The sequence below is a fragment of the Macaca fascicularis genome, chromosome 5 (assembly GCF_037993035.2).
Source record: "Macaca fascicularis isolate 582-1 chromosome 5, T2T-MFA8v1.1".
Classification (NCBI taxonomy): Eukaryota; Metazoa; Chordata; class Mammalia; order Primates; family Cercopithecidae; genus Macaca; species Macaca fascicularis.
In genome coordinates, this window is record NC_088379.1 from 7,521,336 (window position 1) to 7,537,378 (window position 16,043).

A 16,043-nucleotide genomic window follows, 5' to 3' on the forward strand; every position below is an offset into this window, starting at 1 on the left:
CCTAATACAGTGGCATTTGGGGTTAAGTTTCAACATGAGTTTTGGAAGAGACACAAATGTTCAAACAATAGCATTCTGCTGAAGAATTGGCTCTATGAGGAATAAATGCTGCCAGACCGGAAGCTGTGGGCAGCAGGGAGCAGGTAGGCTCTTGTTTTTCTCTGTCCCCAACTTGGTGCTTTGTATAGTCTGCCCAATAATATCTACTCAGCTGCATTTCTTTCTTCCCAACTCCCGTGTAATAAAAAGAGTCCTCCAGAGAAACAGAACTGATAGGATGCGTCCCTGTAGAGAAAGAGATTTATTGAAGGAATTGGCTCCCATGATTGTGGAAGCTGGTGAGTCCAAATTCTGCAGGGTTGACCTGCAGGCTGGAGACTCAGGAAGGAGGTGCAATTCGAATCCCAAGGCCATCTGCTGAAAGGATTATCTTCTGCTCAGGGCTGGTCAGCCTTTTTGTTCTCTCCAGGCCTTCAGCTGATGGGCCGAGGCCAGCCACATTATGGCAGGCAATTGACTTTCCTCAGAGTCCACCAATTTAAATGTTAATCTCATCCCAAAACGCCCCCATAGAAACAGCAAGAGGAATGCTTAACTGAGCATCTGGGCACAGTGGCCCAGCCAAATGGACACATAAAATGAACCAGCACATCCAGTCTGGAAGATGGCCACTTCACTCCCAGCTCATCGCAGATCTGCAAAAGAAATAGGTACTAAATGAACTCTGAAACAAAAGGGCCACCACACAGGATTCAAGCACACCAGGCCCTGCACGACTCAGTACTTGAAGTTTTCTTGGGAGCAAAGGCTTGTAGATTTTATCACATACCTTAAGGCATCCCTGTGTCGTAAAAGAGGCCGGCAGCAATGCTCGTGGAAGCCATGTTTTGCCATTTTCTTTTTGTACCAGAGAAAAGAACCATCAGAGCAGCTCAGTTCCCCGTTTCTCTCTTTGTCCTTCTTCCTCCTGCTGCTCCTTCATCCTGAGGAGAGGAGCAGAGAGAAAGTAGGGAGAGGGGCTGTCCACTGGCCACTCCGGGCCTCTCTGGCACCCTCGTCTGCCTAGAGAGCTGTGTCCCTGTGTTGCTTTATGGTCCGTTTCTTTAATTTTTTTTTTTATTTTAATTGGGGAACAGGTGGTTTTGGTTACATGGATAAGTCCTTCATTGGTGATTTCTGAGATTTTGGTGTACCTACCACCCGAGCAGGGTACATTGTACCAATGTGTAGTTTTTTTTGGTTTTTTGTTTGTTTGTTTGTTTTGTTTTTTGAGATGGAGTCTCACTCTGTCACCCAGGCTGGAGTGCAGTGGCACGATCTCAGCTCACTGCAACCTCCACCTCCCTGGTTCAAGCGATTCCCCTGCCTCAGCCTCCCGAGTAGCCAGGATTACAGGCACATGCCATCACGCCCAGCTAATTTTTTTGTATTTTTAGTAGAGACAGGGTTTTACTATGTTGGCCATACTGGTCTCAAACTCCAGACCTCAGACAGTCCACCCGCCTCGGCCTCCCAAAGTGCTGGGATTACAGGTGTGAGCCACCACACCCAGCCCAGTGTGTAGTCTTTCATCCCTCACCTCCCCACTCATTCTTCCCCCTGAGTCCCCAAAGTCCATTATATCATTCTTATGCCTTTGCATCCTCATAGCTTAGCTCCTGCTCATAAGTGAGAACATACAATATGTCGTTTTCCATTCCTGAGTTACTTCACTTAGAATAATGGCCTCCAGCTCCATCCAAGTTGCTGCAAAGGCCATTATTTCATTCCATGTTATGGCTGAGTAGTATTCCATGGTGTATGTGTACCACGTTTTCTTTATCCACTTGTTGATTGATGGGCACTTAGGTTGGTTCCATTATGTTTGCAGTTGTGAATTGTGCTGCTATAAACATGTATGTCCATGTGTCTTTTTCATATAATGACTTCTTTTCCTTGGGTATATACCCAGCAGTGGGATTGCTGGATCGAATGGTACTTCTACTTTTAGTTCTTTAAGGAACCTCCATACTGTTTTCCATAGTGGTTGAACTAGTTTACATCCCTGCCAGCAGTGTAAAAGTGTTTCGTTTGTGGTCCATTTCTGTCTGTAGATAGTGGCATCCCATTCAAAGCTCATGACCCATGTGGATGCTTTTTGTGTCACCAATTTTTGTAAGACTTGACCCAGTGAATTGACTTGTCTGGAGGATTACTGATCGGGGACTACTGGAACTGGAAGGGCTGTGACAATGGGCTGACCTGTCCCTACATTGACTGGTGGGATCCCAGCTATAAAGGTTTAGACCCCTGCCTCAGGAAGAGGTGAATATGCAGGGTGTTTATGAAGTTACTGTTTATCCATCTTGTATCCAACAAATGTTGGTCACTCTGTCTGTTCCAGGAACTGGATTAAGTGCTAGGGACAGAGAAGCACGTGTCACTGACTTCATCCTAAGAGCCTAGTTCCAGAGGCACACTAGGAATGGGACAGTTACAGCAGAGTTGCTTAAAACCAATGCGAGGGACACCTGACCCAGAAGATGGGATCGGGGAAGACTCATGTAGAGTCCAAAAGAATGGGCTGGAGAGAGAGAGTAGCCTGGGAGAAATATACCCCAGGCTGAAGGAAGCTCATGGGTAAGGGCTTAGTGGCCTGGGCGAGCAGGATGGTCAGGGAAGAACGAGTAGTTCAGTGTGACAGTGCTGGGAGGCCATGGATGGGAAGCGTCAGGACGTGGAAGGAGCTTTGGTATTGGGAACAGCACCTTGTCCCGTGCCTTCACTGAAAGCACTTACCAAGGTCATAGTGACCCCATGTTTCCAAGTGGTCGAGTCCCTGTCTTTGTTTCTCCTGACCTCTCTGTGGTCTCTGATCCCCCAGCCCACCCTTCTGAACACATTCTTTCCTTGGCTTCTGGCACCTGGACTCGTTCCCTCCCACCGCTGGCTGCCCCTGTGCAGGCCCCTTGCTGGACACTGCTCCTTCTCATGGCCTTTGTGTGTTGGACGCCTGAGAGCTCTGTCTTTGGGCCTCTTTTCCTCTCCAGCTATCCAAAGTGCTGGGATTGCAGATGTGAGCCACCATGCCTGGCCAAAGCTTCTAATTTTGAAATTATTTTAGATTCACAAGAAGTTACAAAGCTAGTATAGAGAGTTTCAGGGCCCTGCTCCCCATTTTCACTCAGTTTCCCCCAATGGTTCCTGTCAGACAGGATCAGAACCAGGAAGTTGACATCGACGTAAAATGTACGTATAGTTCTCTGTCATTTTTATCCTATGTACATTCATGTAACCAGCAGCACCATCATCAAGGCACAGAGCTGTCAACCACCACAAAGGCCACCCTGGGCTGTCCCTTTAAGGCCACACCCACCTCCCCTGCCCCACCCCTGGCATCCACTGCCGCTCTCCAGCTTCAAGTCTCACCACGCCCCGGTGGTTCCATGCATGGAGTCACGCAGCATGAGACCTTTGGAGACCGGCTGTTTCCACTCGACATAATGCCTCTGGGATCCTTCCAGTTCTTTCTTCTGACCGCGGAGTGGTATCCTGTGGCATGGGTATAGCACGGTGTCTTTAATTGTCCACTGGTTTAGGGACACTTCTGTTGTTTCCAGAGTCCGCACTGCTCTCCTGGTGCCTAATGGCCTCACGGAATGTTGAGGAGCGGGAGGAGAAAGTACCTTCGTTTTGAATCACCCTGCTGCAGGGCTTTTGCTGTGGGGATTTGGGCACTGCCCCAGTGACTTGAGAGCAGTTGGACGGGATGGACGGAGGCTTTAGAAGGGTCCTGGGGAGCCAAGGTTGCTGACCAAATAGGTTTTTTTTTTGACAGCTCTGAAAGTTCGGGAACATGTTTTCCAGACGAAGCTACTGAAATATTCATCACTCCAGGACAGAATGTCCTCAGAATGTGATAAATTAAAAATGGTGGTTCAAGTTGAGAGGCGGCCAGGATCTGAGCTCCCTCCGTTGTTTCCTGTAGGAGCTGAGACTGGCATCGTACCTGGCGAGGATGGCCGTGGTGCCCGGGGCCACGCTTCGCCGGCTCCTGAGTGTGGTGCTGCCCACGGCCTCACAGCCTCAGCTGCTGGCCCTGCTGGATTCGGGTAGCGAGAGACATCCGGACCACGCAGCTGAGGGCGATGGCGGAGCGGAGCAGGCCGATGTGGGCAGGCGGAGGTGAGTGCCGTGGAGGGGCTGCCTCCCGGGGCACGTCGCTGTCCAGAAGGGGCCCCGTGAGTCCTCGAGGTCATGGGAGGCCCATGTATTTTGCCCATACTTTCTAATTTTGTCACCAATTTATTTTTTAAATAGAATCTTAATAAGTTTACGCACAGCCATAAATATTTCATATATGCCCATTAAAGAAAATGTAAAACATGCATAAACAAGGAAGAAGGCCGGGCGCGGTGGCTCAAGCCTATAATCCCAGCACTTTGGGAGGCCGAGACGGGTGGATCATGAGGTCAGGAGATCGAAACCATCCTGGCTAACACGGTGAAACCCCGTCTCTACTAAAAAATACAAAAAAAAAACTAGCCGGGCGTGGTGGCGGGCGCCTGTAGTCCCAGCTACTTGGGAGGCTGAGGCAGGAGAATGGCGTAAACCCGGGAGGCGGAGCTTGCAGTGAGCTGAGATCCGGCCACTGCACTCCAGCCTGGGTGACAGAGCAAGACTCCGTCTCAAAAAAAAAAAAAAAAAAAAAAAAAAAAAACAAGGAAGAAGAGAGAGAAATATCCATGGTTTTACCACCTGGAAAAATGACTGTTAGCATCCTGTTACATTTCTTCCTCCAGAATGTGTTTCTCTGCAAGTGTGGGAGCATGTGTTTGTGTGTTGGTACGTGTGTGTGTGTTGTGCATGTAAATATGTGTATTTGTCAAGTGTGGAGTGCACACACTGTGGATACAGCCTTGCTACATTCTGCATTTCAGAATCTTATAGCAGAAGCGATTTTGCTCCTTACCTTTTAACGCTCATGTAAACATCCCCCTATATAATTCTTATCCCATCACTAGATTATATTTCCTCCTAGTGTTATTAATTTAAATTTTATTCTTTCAACGTAATTGACACTGGCACAGGTGGATATTATTTTTACTGGCTCCTCACGCTAGTGGGTGCAGTATAGAGCATGTAACTGTCATTCTGTCACTGGACATTCGGTTTGGGCCCATTTTTTCCTTAATTATGGGTAACTCTGCATAGACAGTCTCCTTTAAGATGGGGCCCCACGTGTGAATTTGGTCAGTAAAGGTTCTCTATGGGGAAAGGCAGGAAGGGGTGTGGAGTAAGGCGGGTTTAGGGGGCAGCCAGCAGTGCCCCTTGAGAATGAAGTAGGTGGGGAATGAGGCTGCAAGGAAAGCCATGGCCAGGATGAAAATGTTGAGCACCAGGCTGCAGAGCTCACAGCCTCAGCAAGGATGCAGAGGAGGCCGGGAGGGCATCTGGGAGCCCGAGAGCCTGCTGAACTGTCATGATTGTGTAGATAGCATTTGTCCGGAGAAAAGGGGTAATGTTTTCCTTATCAGAGATACTTTTTATCAGAGTATCTGACTCAAGAAGCCAAGAAGCACTGCAGAGGGTGAATAGAGTCTGACTGGGGTGAGGGGGAGGGTGGGGAAAAGGGAACAACAGCCGCGGGTGTGGGCAGGAGGCTACAGGGGCGAGGAGCCTTCCTAGTGGCTTTGGGGCCCAGCATGGTCAGGAAGTGGGATGTGGACCGCAGTTAGAGGGCTGGGTTTAGTCTAGTCAGAGGGCTGGGTGTGGGCGTGGTCAGAGGGCTGGGTATGGGCGTGGTCAGAGGGCTGGGTGTGGGCGTGGTCAGAGGGCTGGGTATGGGCGTGGTCAGAGGGCTGGGTGTGGGCGTGGTCAGAGGGCTGGGTGTGGGCGTGGTCAGAGGGCTGGGTGTGGGCGTGGTCAGAGGGCTGGGTGTGGAAATGGTCAGAGGGCTGGCTGTGGGTTGAGGTCAGAGGGCTGGGTTTGGGCATGGTCAGGGGCCTGAGGTCAGAAGGCTGGCTAGGTGTTAGGGGCCAGAGGTCTGGTTGTGGGTGTAGTCAGAGGGCTGGGTGTGGGCTGGTCAGAGGAACAAGAGGGAGCCACAGGGAGGCCACCTCTGCCAAACTGAGTGTCCAGTGACAGGATGACAGTTACATGCTCTATGCTACGCTCCTCCATGGAATATTAGGAGCCAATCGTATTAATATTATTAATAATATTAAAAATAAAACCAGGTTTTGCAGCCTGGTTTTCCCAGTGCACTGTTTGCCTGCCTGCACAGACATGTAGGTGGCAAGTATTCAAGGAGGTGACTCTGGAGTAGGAACGTGTGTGGCTGCAGGGAGGCCACTTGCGCCTGCCTGCCACCCCTGTGGACCTTGTTTTTGGTGCTTCCCCTGCAGCCAGCTTAGTTTGGGAGGCTGGTGGGGAGAGATGGACAGGCTAAGCTGGGACGAGGCCAGAGGGCTTGAGGTCAGTGTCACCATGGGCATGAGCATGGCCTTTCTTTGCCCAGCCTCATGGCCGGGCAGCCTAGATGACTCAGGAGTCCCAAGCCACTAACCCAGTCTCTGAGGGCAAGGCATACACTATTCTTGTGTCCCCAGCACCTGGCATCTGGCCATTACATCAGTTACGAGTCTTGGGTTTCAAGCAATAGGAACTGCATAGTTAAACCAAGCAAGAATGGGTTGTATTGAGGGCCATGTCAGAATCCAGGAAAGAGCCAGTGCTCAGGCCCCAGCAAGGGCAGGGCCAGGGAAGCACTCGGGGCGTCCTCTCTGGGGTGCTGCCTTCAGAGGACCGCCCTTCTCTGCTCCAGGAGTTAGACTCCTGGGAGACGGCCTGCCTGGCCCAGTGTGGGAGAGGCTCCATCTCCACCACCAGCTGGGCAGGTGTGAGCTGCCAAGGCAGGGGAATGAGTCTAGCACTTCCTTTATAGACTTGACACCTCCCACTCTCCCGGGCAACACTCTCCAATGCCCTCTGCTTCAGTCTAGGACCACACACCTTCGTGGCTTTAGGGCTCCCTGCCTAGCCCACCTTCCAGGCTTCCCCTGTGCTTTCCCAAGTTCTGTATTTGTATATGCATAAGGCACTTGTGGAGCTCCCACTGTGTCCTCTGTCTTAAGTACTAGGGCTATGCAGTGGGTAAGTGACAAAGCCTTGCCTGCGCAGAGCATTCATCCCAGTGGGGGAGGCAGCCAGTATGTAAGTCAGCGCACAAGTCCCATTCCTTTGTGAGTGCCCCAAGGGCTCCCTTTGCTCAAATGTCTCCCCCAATCCCAGTCAGCTTTCTTCTGTCTGTGATCCCCTAGACTTGGCCCCTTGAGGGCAGAGGTTGCGTCTTGATGAGGCTGGAGAAGGCGTTTGATGGATCTGCAGTGAATGAGTGAAAGAATAAATGGCGAATGCTTTGGGGATGCAGGAGTCCTAGTGGCAACCAAAGGTGGCATTGAGAGATGGGTAGGATTACTCATCACTTAAAGATTCTATTCTTTTTTTTTTTTTTTGAGACGGACTTTCCCTCTGTTGCCCAGGCTAGAGTGCAATGGCGCAATCTCGACTCACTGCAACCTCTGCCTCCCGGGTTCAAGCAATTCTCCCTGCCTCAGCCTCCTGAGTAGCTGGGATTACAGGTGCCCACTACCACACCCAGCTAATTTTTGTAGTTTTTAGTAGAGACTGAGTTTCACCATGTTGGCCAGGCTGGTCTTGAACTCCTGACCTCAGGTGATCCGCCCACCTCGGCCTCCCAAAGTGCTGGGATTACAGCCGTGTGCCACCACACCTGGCCAAAGATTCTATTCTTTTTGAAACTATAAGACTCGCTTTTTGCCTGCAGGAAACACCAGAGCTGGTGGCAAGCCTTCGACAGCAAACTGCGAGGAAATCTGATAAGCAGAGGATTAGAAAAGATGCTGTGGGCCCGCAAGAGAAAGCAGAGGTAATGATGGGCCGCTGCCCGTGTGGCGGGGGGGCGGGTGAGCTAAGCTGCTTGTGGGCCAGGCTGGGGAGGCAGGAGATGACAAGGAAAAGGAGGTTGCTGCAAACAGACAAAGATTTGTGACCCTGAAGACCACAAATCTTTATTCAGTGGGCTGAGTTTAGAAGCTGAAGATGGGCTTGTGGCTAGCAGTGAGAGAATGTTCTCAATATTTATTAACATTTAAATTACTGTATTTATTTTAGCTAATGGCTATCTTTAATGGAATATAATTAGAAGAATTCCTTATAGCTACTGTTCACAAAGCCCTTTCATGTCTTGCTGCACTGAGCCTTCCAGACAGTGGGGATGATAAAATGGAAGCTCAGGGAGGTCACAACAAGAGGCCCCAGGCCAGCAGCTGGTAAACAGTGGCCATGAGATCTGGGGCTGCCTCACTGACCCCTTTATTTCCTTAAACTTCCAGCCTTGCGCTTTTTACCTTCACCCCAATGCCTTTTTCCTTAGTTGTGGCTATCACACACTTAGAGAACAGAAGCAAGTGAGGGGCAGAGTAGTCTTAAATTGCTGCAAAGTGTTGACCAGCGTCTCCTGTGATTCCAGCTAGGGAAGATGTAGAAACAAAAAGCAACATCAGGTAGATTCATAGGCGGTTAAACAGTGATATCAGTGTGTGCGTGGTCTTAAATTGCTGCAAAGTGTTGACCAGTGTCTCCTGTGATTCCAGCTAGCGAAGATGTAGAAACAAAAAGCAACATCACGTAGATTCACAGGGGGTTAAACAGTGATGTCAGTGTGTACTCTGGAAACAGTGGCTGTTCAAGGGACGTGTCTACCTCAGTCCTGCCCCTTCCACAATTTCTCAGAGCTCAGTTGAAGGCGCTGAGACCAAGCTTCATGGATTGTTCGTGATAAAAAGCTTGGAACCATTAGTAGCCTGGTTATCATAATATAGTCTTAGATAAGTTAGATCAGGATATTGGCCAAGAGAAGTACATGCAGTCCTAGATAAAGAAAATTAAATTCGTTTTATAGAACTCTAAAATATTCCATTAGGGACATTCCTAGGCTGCACTAATAGAAGTGGAGTGGATACAGATCAAGAGACACGATGGTCCCACTGTCCTGGCTCCCTCTGTGGGCCTTTGCTCTGCCTAGAGGCACCATGGATCCATGGCTGAGAGATGGAGCTGGGTTTGAATCCTTGTGCAGACTTACTAGCTGCAAGGGCAGTAATTAGTGGTGATGGCAATGGAGCGGAATCTACCACATGCCTTCTGGGAGGCTCAGCAAGCCTGCAGTGACATGGAGCAGGTGCATCCCCAGTGACATGGCCTTGTCCTGCCCTGCTTGGGCAGAGAGCGAGCGCTGTGGCTTTCAGGATGTATAGGGCTCTTGGTGGTGGTCACCATCATTATCAAGAGCAGCCTGGGAGTCAGGGGTTGGACTGCCCATGGCCAGGATTCCAGCAACCTTTTTATGGGACATTCTCAAAGTGTGCCACAGTCTACTATGGCAAACACATTTTGCCTGACTTCTAACTGTTGCTTTGTAACCAGGTTTCACCAGCCTGCTTTTAGGGTGAGGCCCATAGGTGTACTCATAAATGTTTAACAATTGGCTGGTGGGGAGGCGGGCAGTGGTTTCTGATTGGTAGCATTTGCCAGTGTCCATGGTATAGGTATTCCCACCATGGCTGATCTGATGTCACACTAACAACATGACGACAGTTTGCAAAACCCCTGAAAATGGTCCAGGTGTGGTGGCTCACGCCTGTAGTCCCAGCACTTTAAGAGGCCGAGGTGGACGGATCATGAAGTCAAGAAATCAAGACCATCCTGGCCAACATGGTGAAACCTCGTCTCTATTAAAAAAAAATACAAAAATTAGCTGGGCGTGGTGGCACGCGTGGGTAGTCCCAGTTACTCAGGAGGCTGAGGCAGGAGAATCTCTGGAACCCAGGAGGCGGAGGTTGCAATGAACCAAGGTCGCACCATTGCACTGCAGCTGGGCAGCAAGAGCGAAACTCCATCTCAAACAAAACAAACCAAAAAACTCCTGAAAATGGAATGGTCATGAGCCAGGAAGAGCTGACTACAGTGCACCGCTGTTACAGGCTTCAGCTAATTCTACAGCAATCTGGTGACCAAGCGGGAAAATAACCTTTCTTTAAAATGGCACTGGGTTGGGGAATTCAGGACCCAGAGAGAGATTCTCTCGGAGAACTCAGAACACTCCAGCGGGTACATTGCCAAAAATGTTGAATTTGATCTTTTGTTCTTTCTTTAGCATATTAAAGAAGTCGTGTCTCCCTCTCAGAGAGAGGATGATATTCTCTGGAAAAGGAAGTTGGCCACACCTGTCACTGGAGCCCATTGGCGAACTGGCCCCTGTACCCATTGTCGGGGCAGAAACCATTGATGTATTAAACACAGGAGAGAAGCTCTTTATATTCAGAAATCCAAAGGAGCCAGAGATTTCGCTGCATGTTCCTCCCAGGAAAAAGAAGAACTTTCTGAATGCCAAAAAGGCCACGAGGGCCTTGGGCATGGACTAGCCCCAGGGAAAGCCCCGCGGGAGCATCTGAAGACAGAAGGGATTATTTTCTCCTGCCCACCAGTGTTGTCTGTTTATAATGTACAACTCACAAGTATAAATTGCACATGCAGAAGGCACAGAGCCCCCAACGCATGCAGACTTTCACGGACTCGGTTTAATCTTGTCTCATGAATTTCCAGATGGCCCACTCTCCTCCGTATCACAAGGACATAAACACTCCGTCCTTTCAGCCTCACCTCCCAGGGCCCTGGAGGAGACCCCCACCCTGCGATCCACACCCCATCCTCCGCTGCATAAGGTATGGACTGTGCGGTGACAGCCAGATTCTCTGCTGTTATGTTTTGTATTTGTTATATATTCTATTTTTATAAAGGGAACTTAAAAAAATAAATGTGTTTTGCACAAAGCTCTTTATAACAAAAGCCATGTTTGCTTTATGTAGCAAGCATTTATTTGTAATTGTGTCTTGCGTTTTGTTCCCTGTGTGGTGTTCAATAGAGAGATTCACCCTCCATCACTCCAGTTGCCAAAACATGTGCCAGCTCCTGGGGTCTACCGTCACCAATTCAAATCAGGGTTATTTTCCCATTTTACAAATGAGGAAATTCAATGGCATAGAAAACTGACATGGTTTTTACAAGATCATAAAGCTCATAAATAGCAAAATCAAGATTCACACTTTATGGCCCCCAAACCTTATCCTTTCTCCTGGCCTTGATCCATGGACACATAACAGCCCTCACACAGTTACCTATAAACAGACTCCATACAAGTGCTTGTGTTTTATCAAGTGCTTGTGTAAGTGCTAACCCTTCTCATCCACACAGCAGTGCGTGAGGCCGGTGATGGGTCACTAGGGCTGGGCCACATCACGGTATCAGCCAGGCAAATAGTACAATTACAATGGGTATTTTCTGACAGTAGGGGATGATTAGGATGAGAGTCCTCTCACCAGCAAGGGAAAAGAGGGATGATTGATAAAAAAAATCACACATCTTTCACATGAGAGTTGCTGCTAGACCTTTCCAACAACTTTACTTTTTAATGGTCACTAATATCCCCAGCAAGGTGAGTATCCCTATTCCCATTTTACTGCCAAGGAAGCTGAGACTCAGAGTTTAGAGAATTTGCCTATAATCAAACCACCTATACGGGAGGAATCCTGAGTCTTCTAACTAAAATGCTATCTGCCTTGGATGTCCCGTTTCCATTGGCAACCAGAAGACCAAGTCTTATTTGCAGTTTCCCATCAGCATGCATGCAGCACCGTGACAAGGACCTTTGCTGGGGTTGCATTTCTCCCAGGGGACAGCAACCGTGCACCGTCTTCAGTTGCCACTTGACTACATGGCTACACTGGCAGGAAGGTGCAGGTAAACGGTTTGAATGCAGGAGAGAAGAGATGATGGTGCCGGTTTTCCCATCCATCAGAAGGTGCAGTGGGCCTCGAGTGAGGACAGAGAAAGAGGAGTGATTTTTACACACAGGGCAGCAGAGTGGAGAATGCATGGTCTTGGGAATAAGCAGACTGGAGTTCTCATCCTGCACCACTGCTTGATGGCCACGTGTTCTTGGCAAGCAGATACAATTGGATCTGTAAAGTCCACCACATCTATGTCCTTCTCCAGCTTTTTAAGGTAATTGTCTGCATTTCTGATAATTTCCTGTTTCTACAAGGGCTCTGCTAGAATTATGCGTAGTTGAAAGTAGGTTGCATGCAAAGATTTCAAAAAAATGGCTCAGAATTATAGGCTGAAGCCTGATTGAAGAGGCTGTTAGCAACAACAGGAGGTGCCCAAGCTGCTCAAAATCTAGCAGTGGAACCTAATTACAACTCCTTATGTTAATAGAGAAAGACTAACTACTGATTTACCTTGTGTAAACTCACTGCACAAAAAATGCCAGCATGTGTTGGGGAAAGCCTGTGTTTCTGGAGTCAGATTGACCAGGTTTAAATTGTGGCTCTACAACTTTTTAGCAGTCATTTTACTGCTCTGAACTTCAGTCTCTGTATCTGTAAAACAAAGGTCCTGATGCCTTATTTTACAGGAGGGATGTTGTAAAGAGTGAAGATACTAGATATTATGTCTATAATGTCTGATGAAATGTTGGTGTGCAATAAGGTAGCTTATTTATTTTATTATATTTTAACATCTTTACAAAATCTATCTGATATGTTTTGGCTCTGTGTCCCCACCCAAATCTCACCTTGAATTGTGATCCCCATAATCCCCGCATGCCAAGGGCAGGACCAGGTGGAGGTAATTGGATCATGGGAGTGGTTTCCCCCATACTGTTCTCATGAGCGAGTCTCATGAGATCTGATGTTTTATAAGTATCTGGCATTTCCCCTGCTGGCACTCCTTCTCCTTCCTGCTGCCCTGTGAAGAAGGTGCTGTTCTTCTCCTTCGCCTTCTGCCATGATTGTAAGTTCCGTGAGGCATTCCCAGTCATGTGGAACTGTGAGTCAATTTAACCTCTTTTCTTTATAAATTACCTAGGCTCATGTATTTCCTTACAGCAACGTGATAATGAAGTGTTTCTTTCATTCCTTTTGCCATTCTAGGTGAAGGCTATTTTCTTGAAGGGCTGTATCTTCACACAGAAGCCTACTCATGAGAGAGAAGCTCCAAGGAACTTGGATTTAGAGGACTTGAGCTCAGGTTTGGGCTTTGTTACTTAAAAGTGGGGCAAAGTTGAGAAATTTACTAAGCCTCTCTGGGGGCTCAGCTCCCTGTGTATTCTGTCTTCAAGGAGTTTGATCTAGTTGCATTGACTAACACAAAAATAAATAATTGGTAAATACAAGTTGTAAGACACACATACAAAAATCCTGCCGTGGGAATTTGGGAGTGAGGTCAAACCTGGCAGGGGTCAACGGGGGACAGCTTTGTGCTTACGACTCCTCCACATTTCCACATTGCACTCTTTGGAAGGAAGTCACTATGAGCAGCACACATTTAAGGAATGGGGACGTAAGTCTACCTCCTTGAGGGTAAAGTGTCTACATAGATAATTTGGAATTTTGCATGGGAGATGATCTCCTCTCCATTTATTTTTTCAATTATTTATTTCTATTGGTGTGGACTCATGGATATTTATTTTATACTTTGAGTTATAATCCAATAATAATTTGTTGCTCTAATTGTTCCAGCTTTCAACATTGGGAGCTCTTTCTGTTGTCTCCCATATCCCTTTAACATAACCCCATCAGTGCAGATTTTTAAGTTTTTCTGAGTACTTCTTTATTTTCTGGCACTAGAAGATGTTCTAAAAGGTGAGCATTATAAAAGATAAGCACTAAAAAAGATTCTCATCTTTTATGTTTCCAGTCCTAGAATCAGACATTCTCCAAGGAGTCTGATTCCTTTTGTTGGAGAATGGTATTAGAAACTAAACTCTGAGCCCTAGATGTGCTTATTGCTACTGGAGTGTTGTTACTTCTAGGCCCTCTAAGCTGACAGAGCAAGAAAGTATACGTGTGCTTACTAACCTGTTTATATACACATGTCCATTAATACTTTCATACGTAATAATCTGTGTCTATATTATGCTGAATATGAATTTACTGATGTCTCCAACACAAATCTATTGCCACATGGATCATTCTGGCCTTCTCCCCTTTTCTTTTTTATTATTATTTTTTTGAGACATGGTCTTATTCTGTCACCCAGACTGGAGTGCAGTGGTACAATCACAGTTTACTGCAGCCTTGACTTTCTGAGTTTAAGTGATCCTCATACCTCAACCTCCCAAGTAACTGGGACTACAGGTGCATGCCACTGCACCTAGCTAGTTTTGTTTGTTTGTTTGTTTGTTTCTGTAGGGATGGGTTCCCACTATGTTGTCCAGGCTGGTCTCAAACTCCAAGACTCAAATGATCCTCCCGCCTTGGCCTGCAAAGTGCTTGGATTACAGGTATAAGCCACCACACCTGGCCCTTCTCCTCTCCATTCCAACAGTGAAAAACGTGGCTCCCATCATTTCCCAGCCATTTACTTAAGTGGTCAGGTCCACTACATGTGTGGAGCATCATCAGGGTTTTGATAACCTGGACCCATGTGGGAAACAGCTTTCTCAGTAGAGTACTTATGTGCAGTTTCTTTTGCATTTAAAGACTTCACTCATTTCCAAAGTTACTTAGGTCGGCATCTTTTTCTTCCAACCTCTTCAGTGAAGTTGTTTCTTACATTTGAAATGCAGTTAGATTATTTTGACACATTCTGCATTGCTTCTTAGAATTCTCTGGATTTCTTAAATGATTTTTTTAATCTGCATATGATAAAGTCAATTTTGCATTGACATGGCACTATGTATTTGTTAAAATGATTGTATAAAATGATATAAATTTGTATAAAATGATATATAATCATTTTAACAAGCACATATTGCCATGTATCCATAATTACACTATCATACAAAGTAGTTTTACTACCCTAAACAACTTCCTGTGTTCCACACGTTCAATCTTTACCTCCTCCACCTGAACCGCTGGCAATCACTGATCATTTTACTATCTCTAGAGGTTTTGCCTTTCCTAGAATGTCCTTATAATCGGAATTTGTCAAAGGTCAGTTAACTGTATTTGTGTGGGTCTATTTCTGGGCTCTCTGTTCTGTTCCAGTGATCTGTGTGCCTGTTCCTTCACCAATTACATACTATCTTGATTACTGTAGCTATATAATAAATCTTGAAATTAGTATGAGTTCTCCAACGTTGTTTTTCTTTAGCATTGTTTTAACTCTGTAGGTCTTTTGGCATTCCATATAAACTTTAGGATCAGTTTGTCATTATCTGCAAAATAACTGCTGGAATTTTGATTGATATTCTGTAAAGATCTATAGATTCCATAGGTCAGGTTGGGAAGAATTGACATCTCCATAGTATTGAATCTTCCAAATCATGAATATGAAATATTACTCCTCCATTTGTCTAGATCTTTTGATTTCCTTCATCAGAGTTTTATACTTTCTAGATACAGATCCTGTACATATTTTTAGATTTAAACCTGATTATTTTATTATTTTAGGTGGTATTTTAAATGGTATTTTTAACATTTCAAATTCCAATAATTTATTTCTGATATATAGGAAAGCAGTCAATTTTTGAACATTAACCTTGTATCCTGCAACCTTACTATCCTCACCAATTAGTTTCAGGGGTTTTTCGTTTGTTTGTTTTTGGTCAGTTCTGAAATGTTCTGTATAGACAATTAAATTGTCATCTGAGAACAAAGACAATTTTATTTATTCCTTTCCAATTTGTGTATGTTTTATTTCCTTTTCTTGTCTTATTGCACTAGCTAGGATTCCCATATGATATTGAATAGAAGTAGTAAGAGCACATCTTGGCCTTCTTCTTTTTTTTTTTTTGAGATGGAGTCTCACTCTGTCCGAGGCTGGAGTGCAGCGAGGCTGGAGTGCAGTGGCCGGATCTCAGCTCACTGCAAGCTCTGCCTCCCGGGTTCACGCCATTCTCCTGCCTCAGCCTCCCGAGTAGCTGGGACTACAGGCGCCCACCACCACACCCAGCTAATTTTTTGTATTTTTTTAGT

The 16,043-nt window shown here is 46.6% G+C and overlaps 1 protein-coding gene across 9 annotated transcripts in view; it reads left to right on the plus strand.

Moving 5' to 3' along the window:
* Positions 1-16,043, plus strand: part of EVC2 (EvC ciliary complex subunit 2) — a 188,209-nt gene that overhangs the window by 138,117 nt on the left and 34,049 nt on the right. For 8 of the 9 annotated variants that reach the window (XM_065544758.2, XM_074039405.1, XM_005554453.5 and 5 more), the window contains 3 exons: positions 3,968-4,164; positions 7,829-7,930; positions 10,220-10,911. In XM_065544758.2, coding sequence (XP_065400830.1) covers positions 3,968-4,164; positions 7,829-7,930; positions 10,220-10,487 — 567 coding nt within the window. In that variant the 3' untranslated portion in view covers positions 10,488-10,911. Of the gene's footprint in view, positions 1-3,967; positions 4,165-7,828; positions 7,931-10,219; positions 10,912-11,976; positions 12,127-13,055; positions 13,153-16,043 lie in introns of those variants that run through there. The other variant, XR_012434648.1, reaches the window with a different exon arrangement.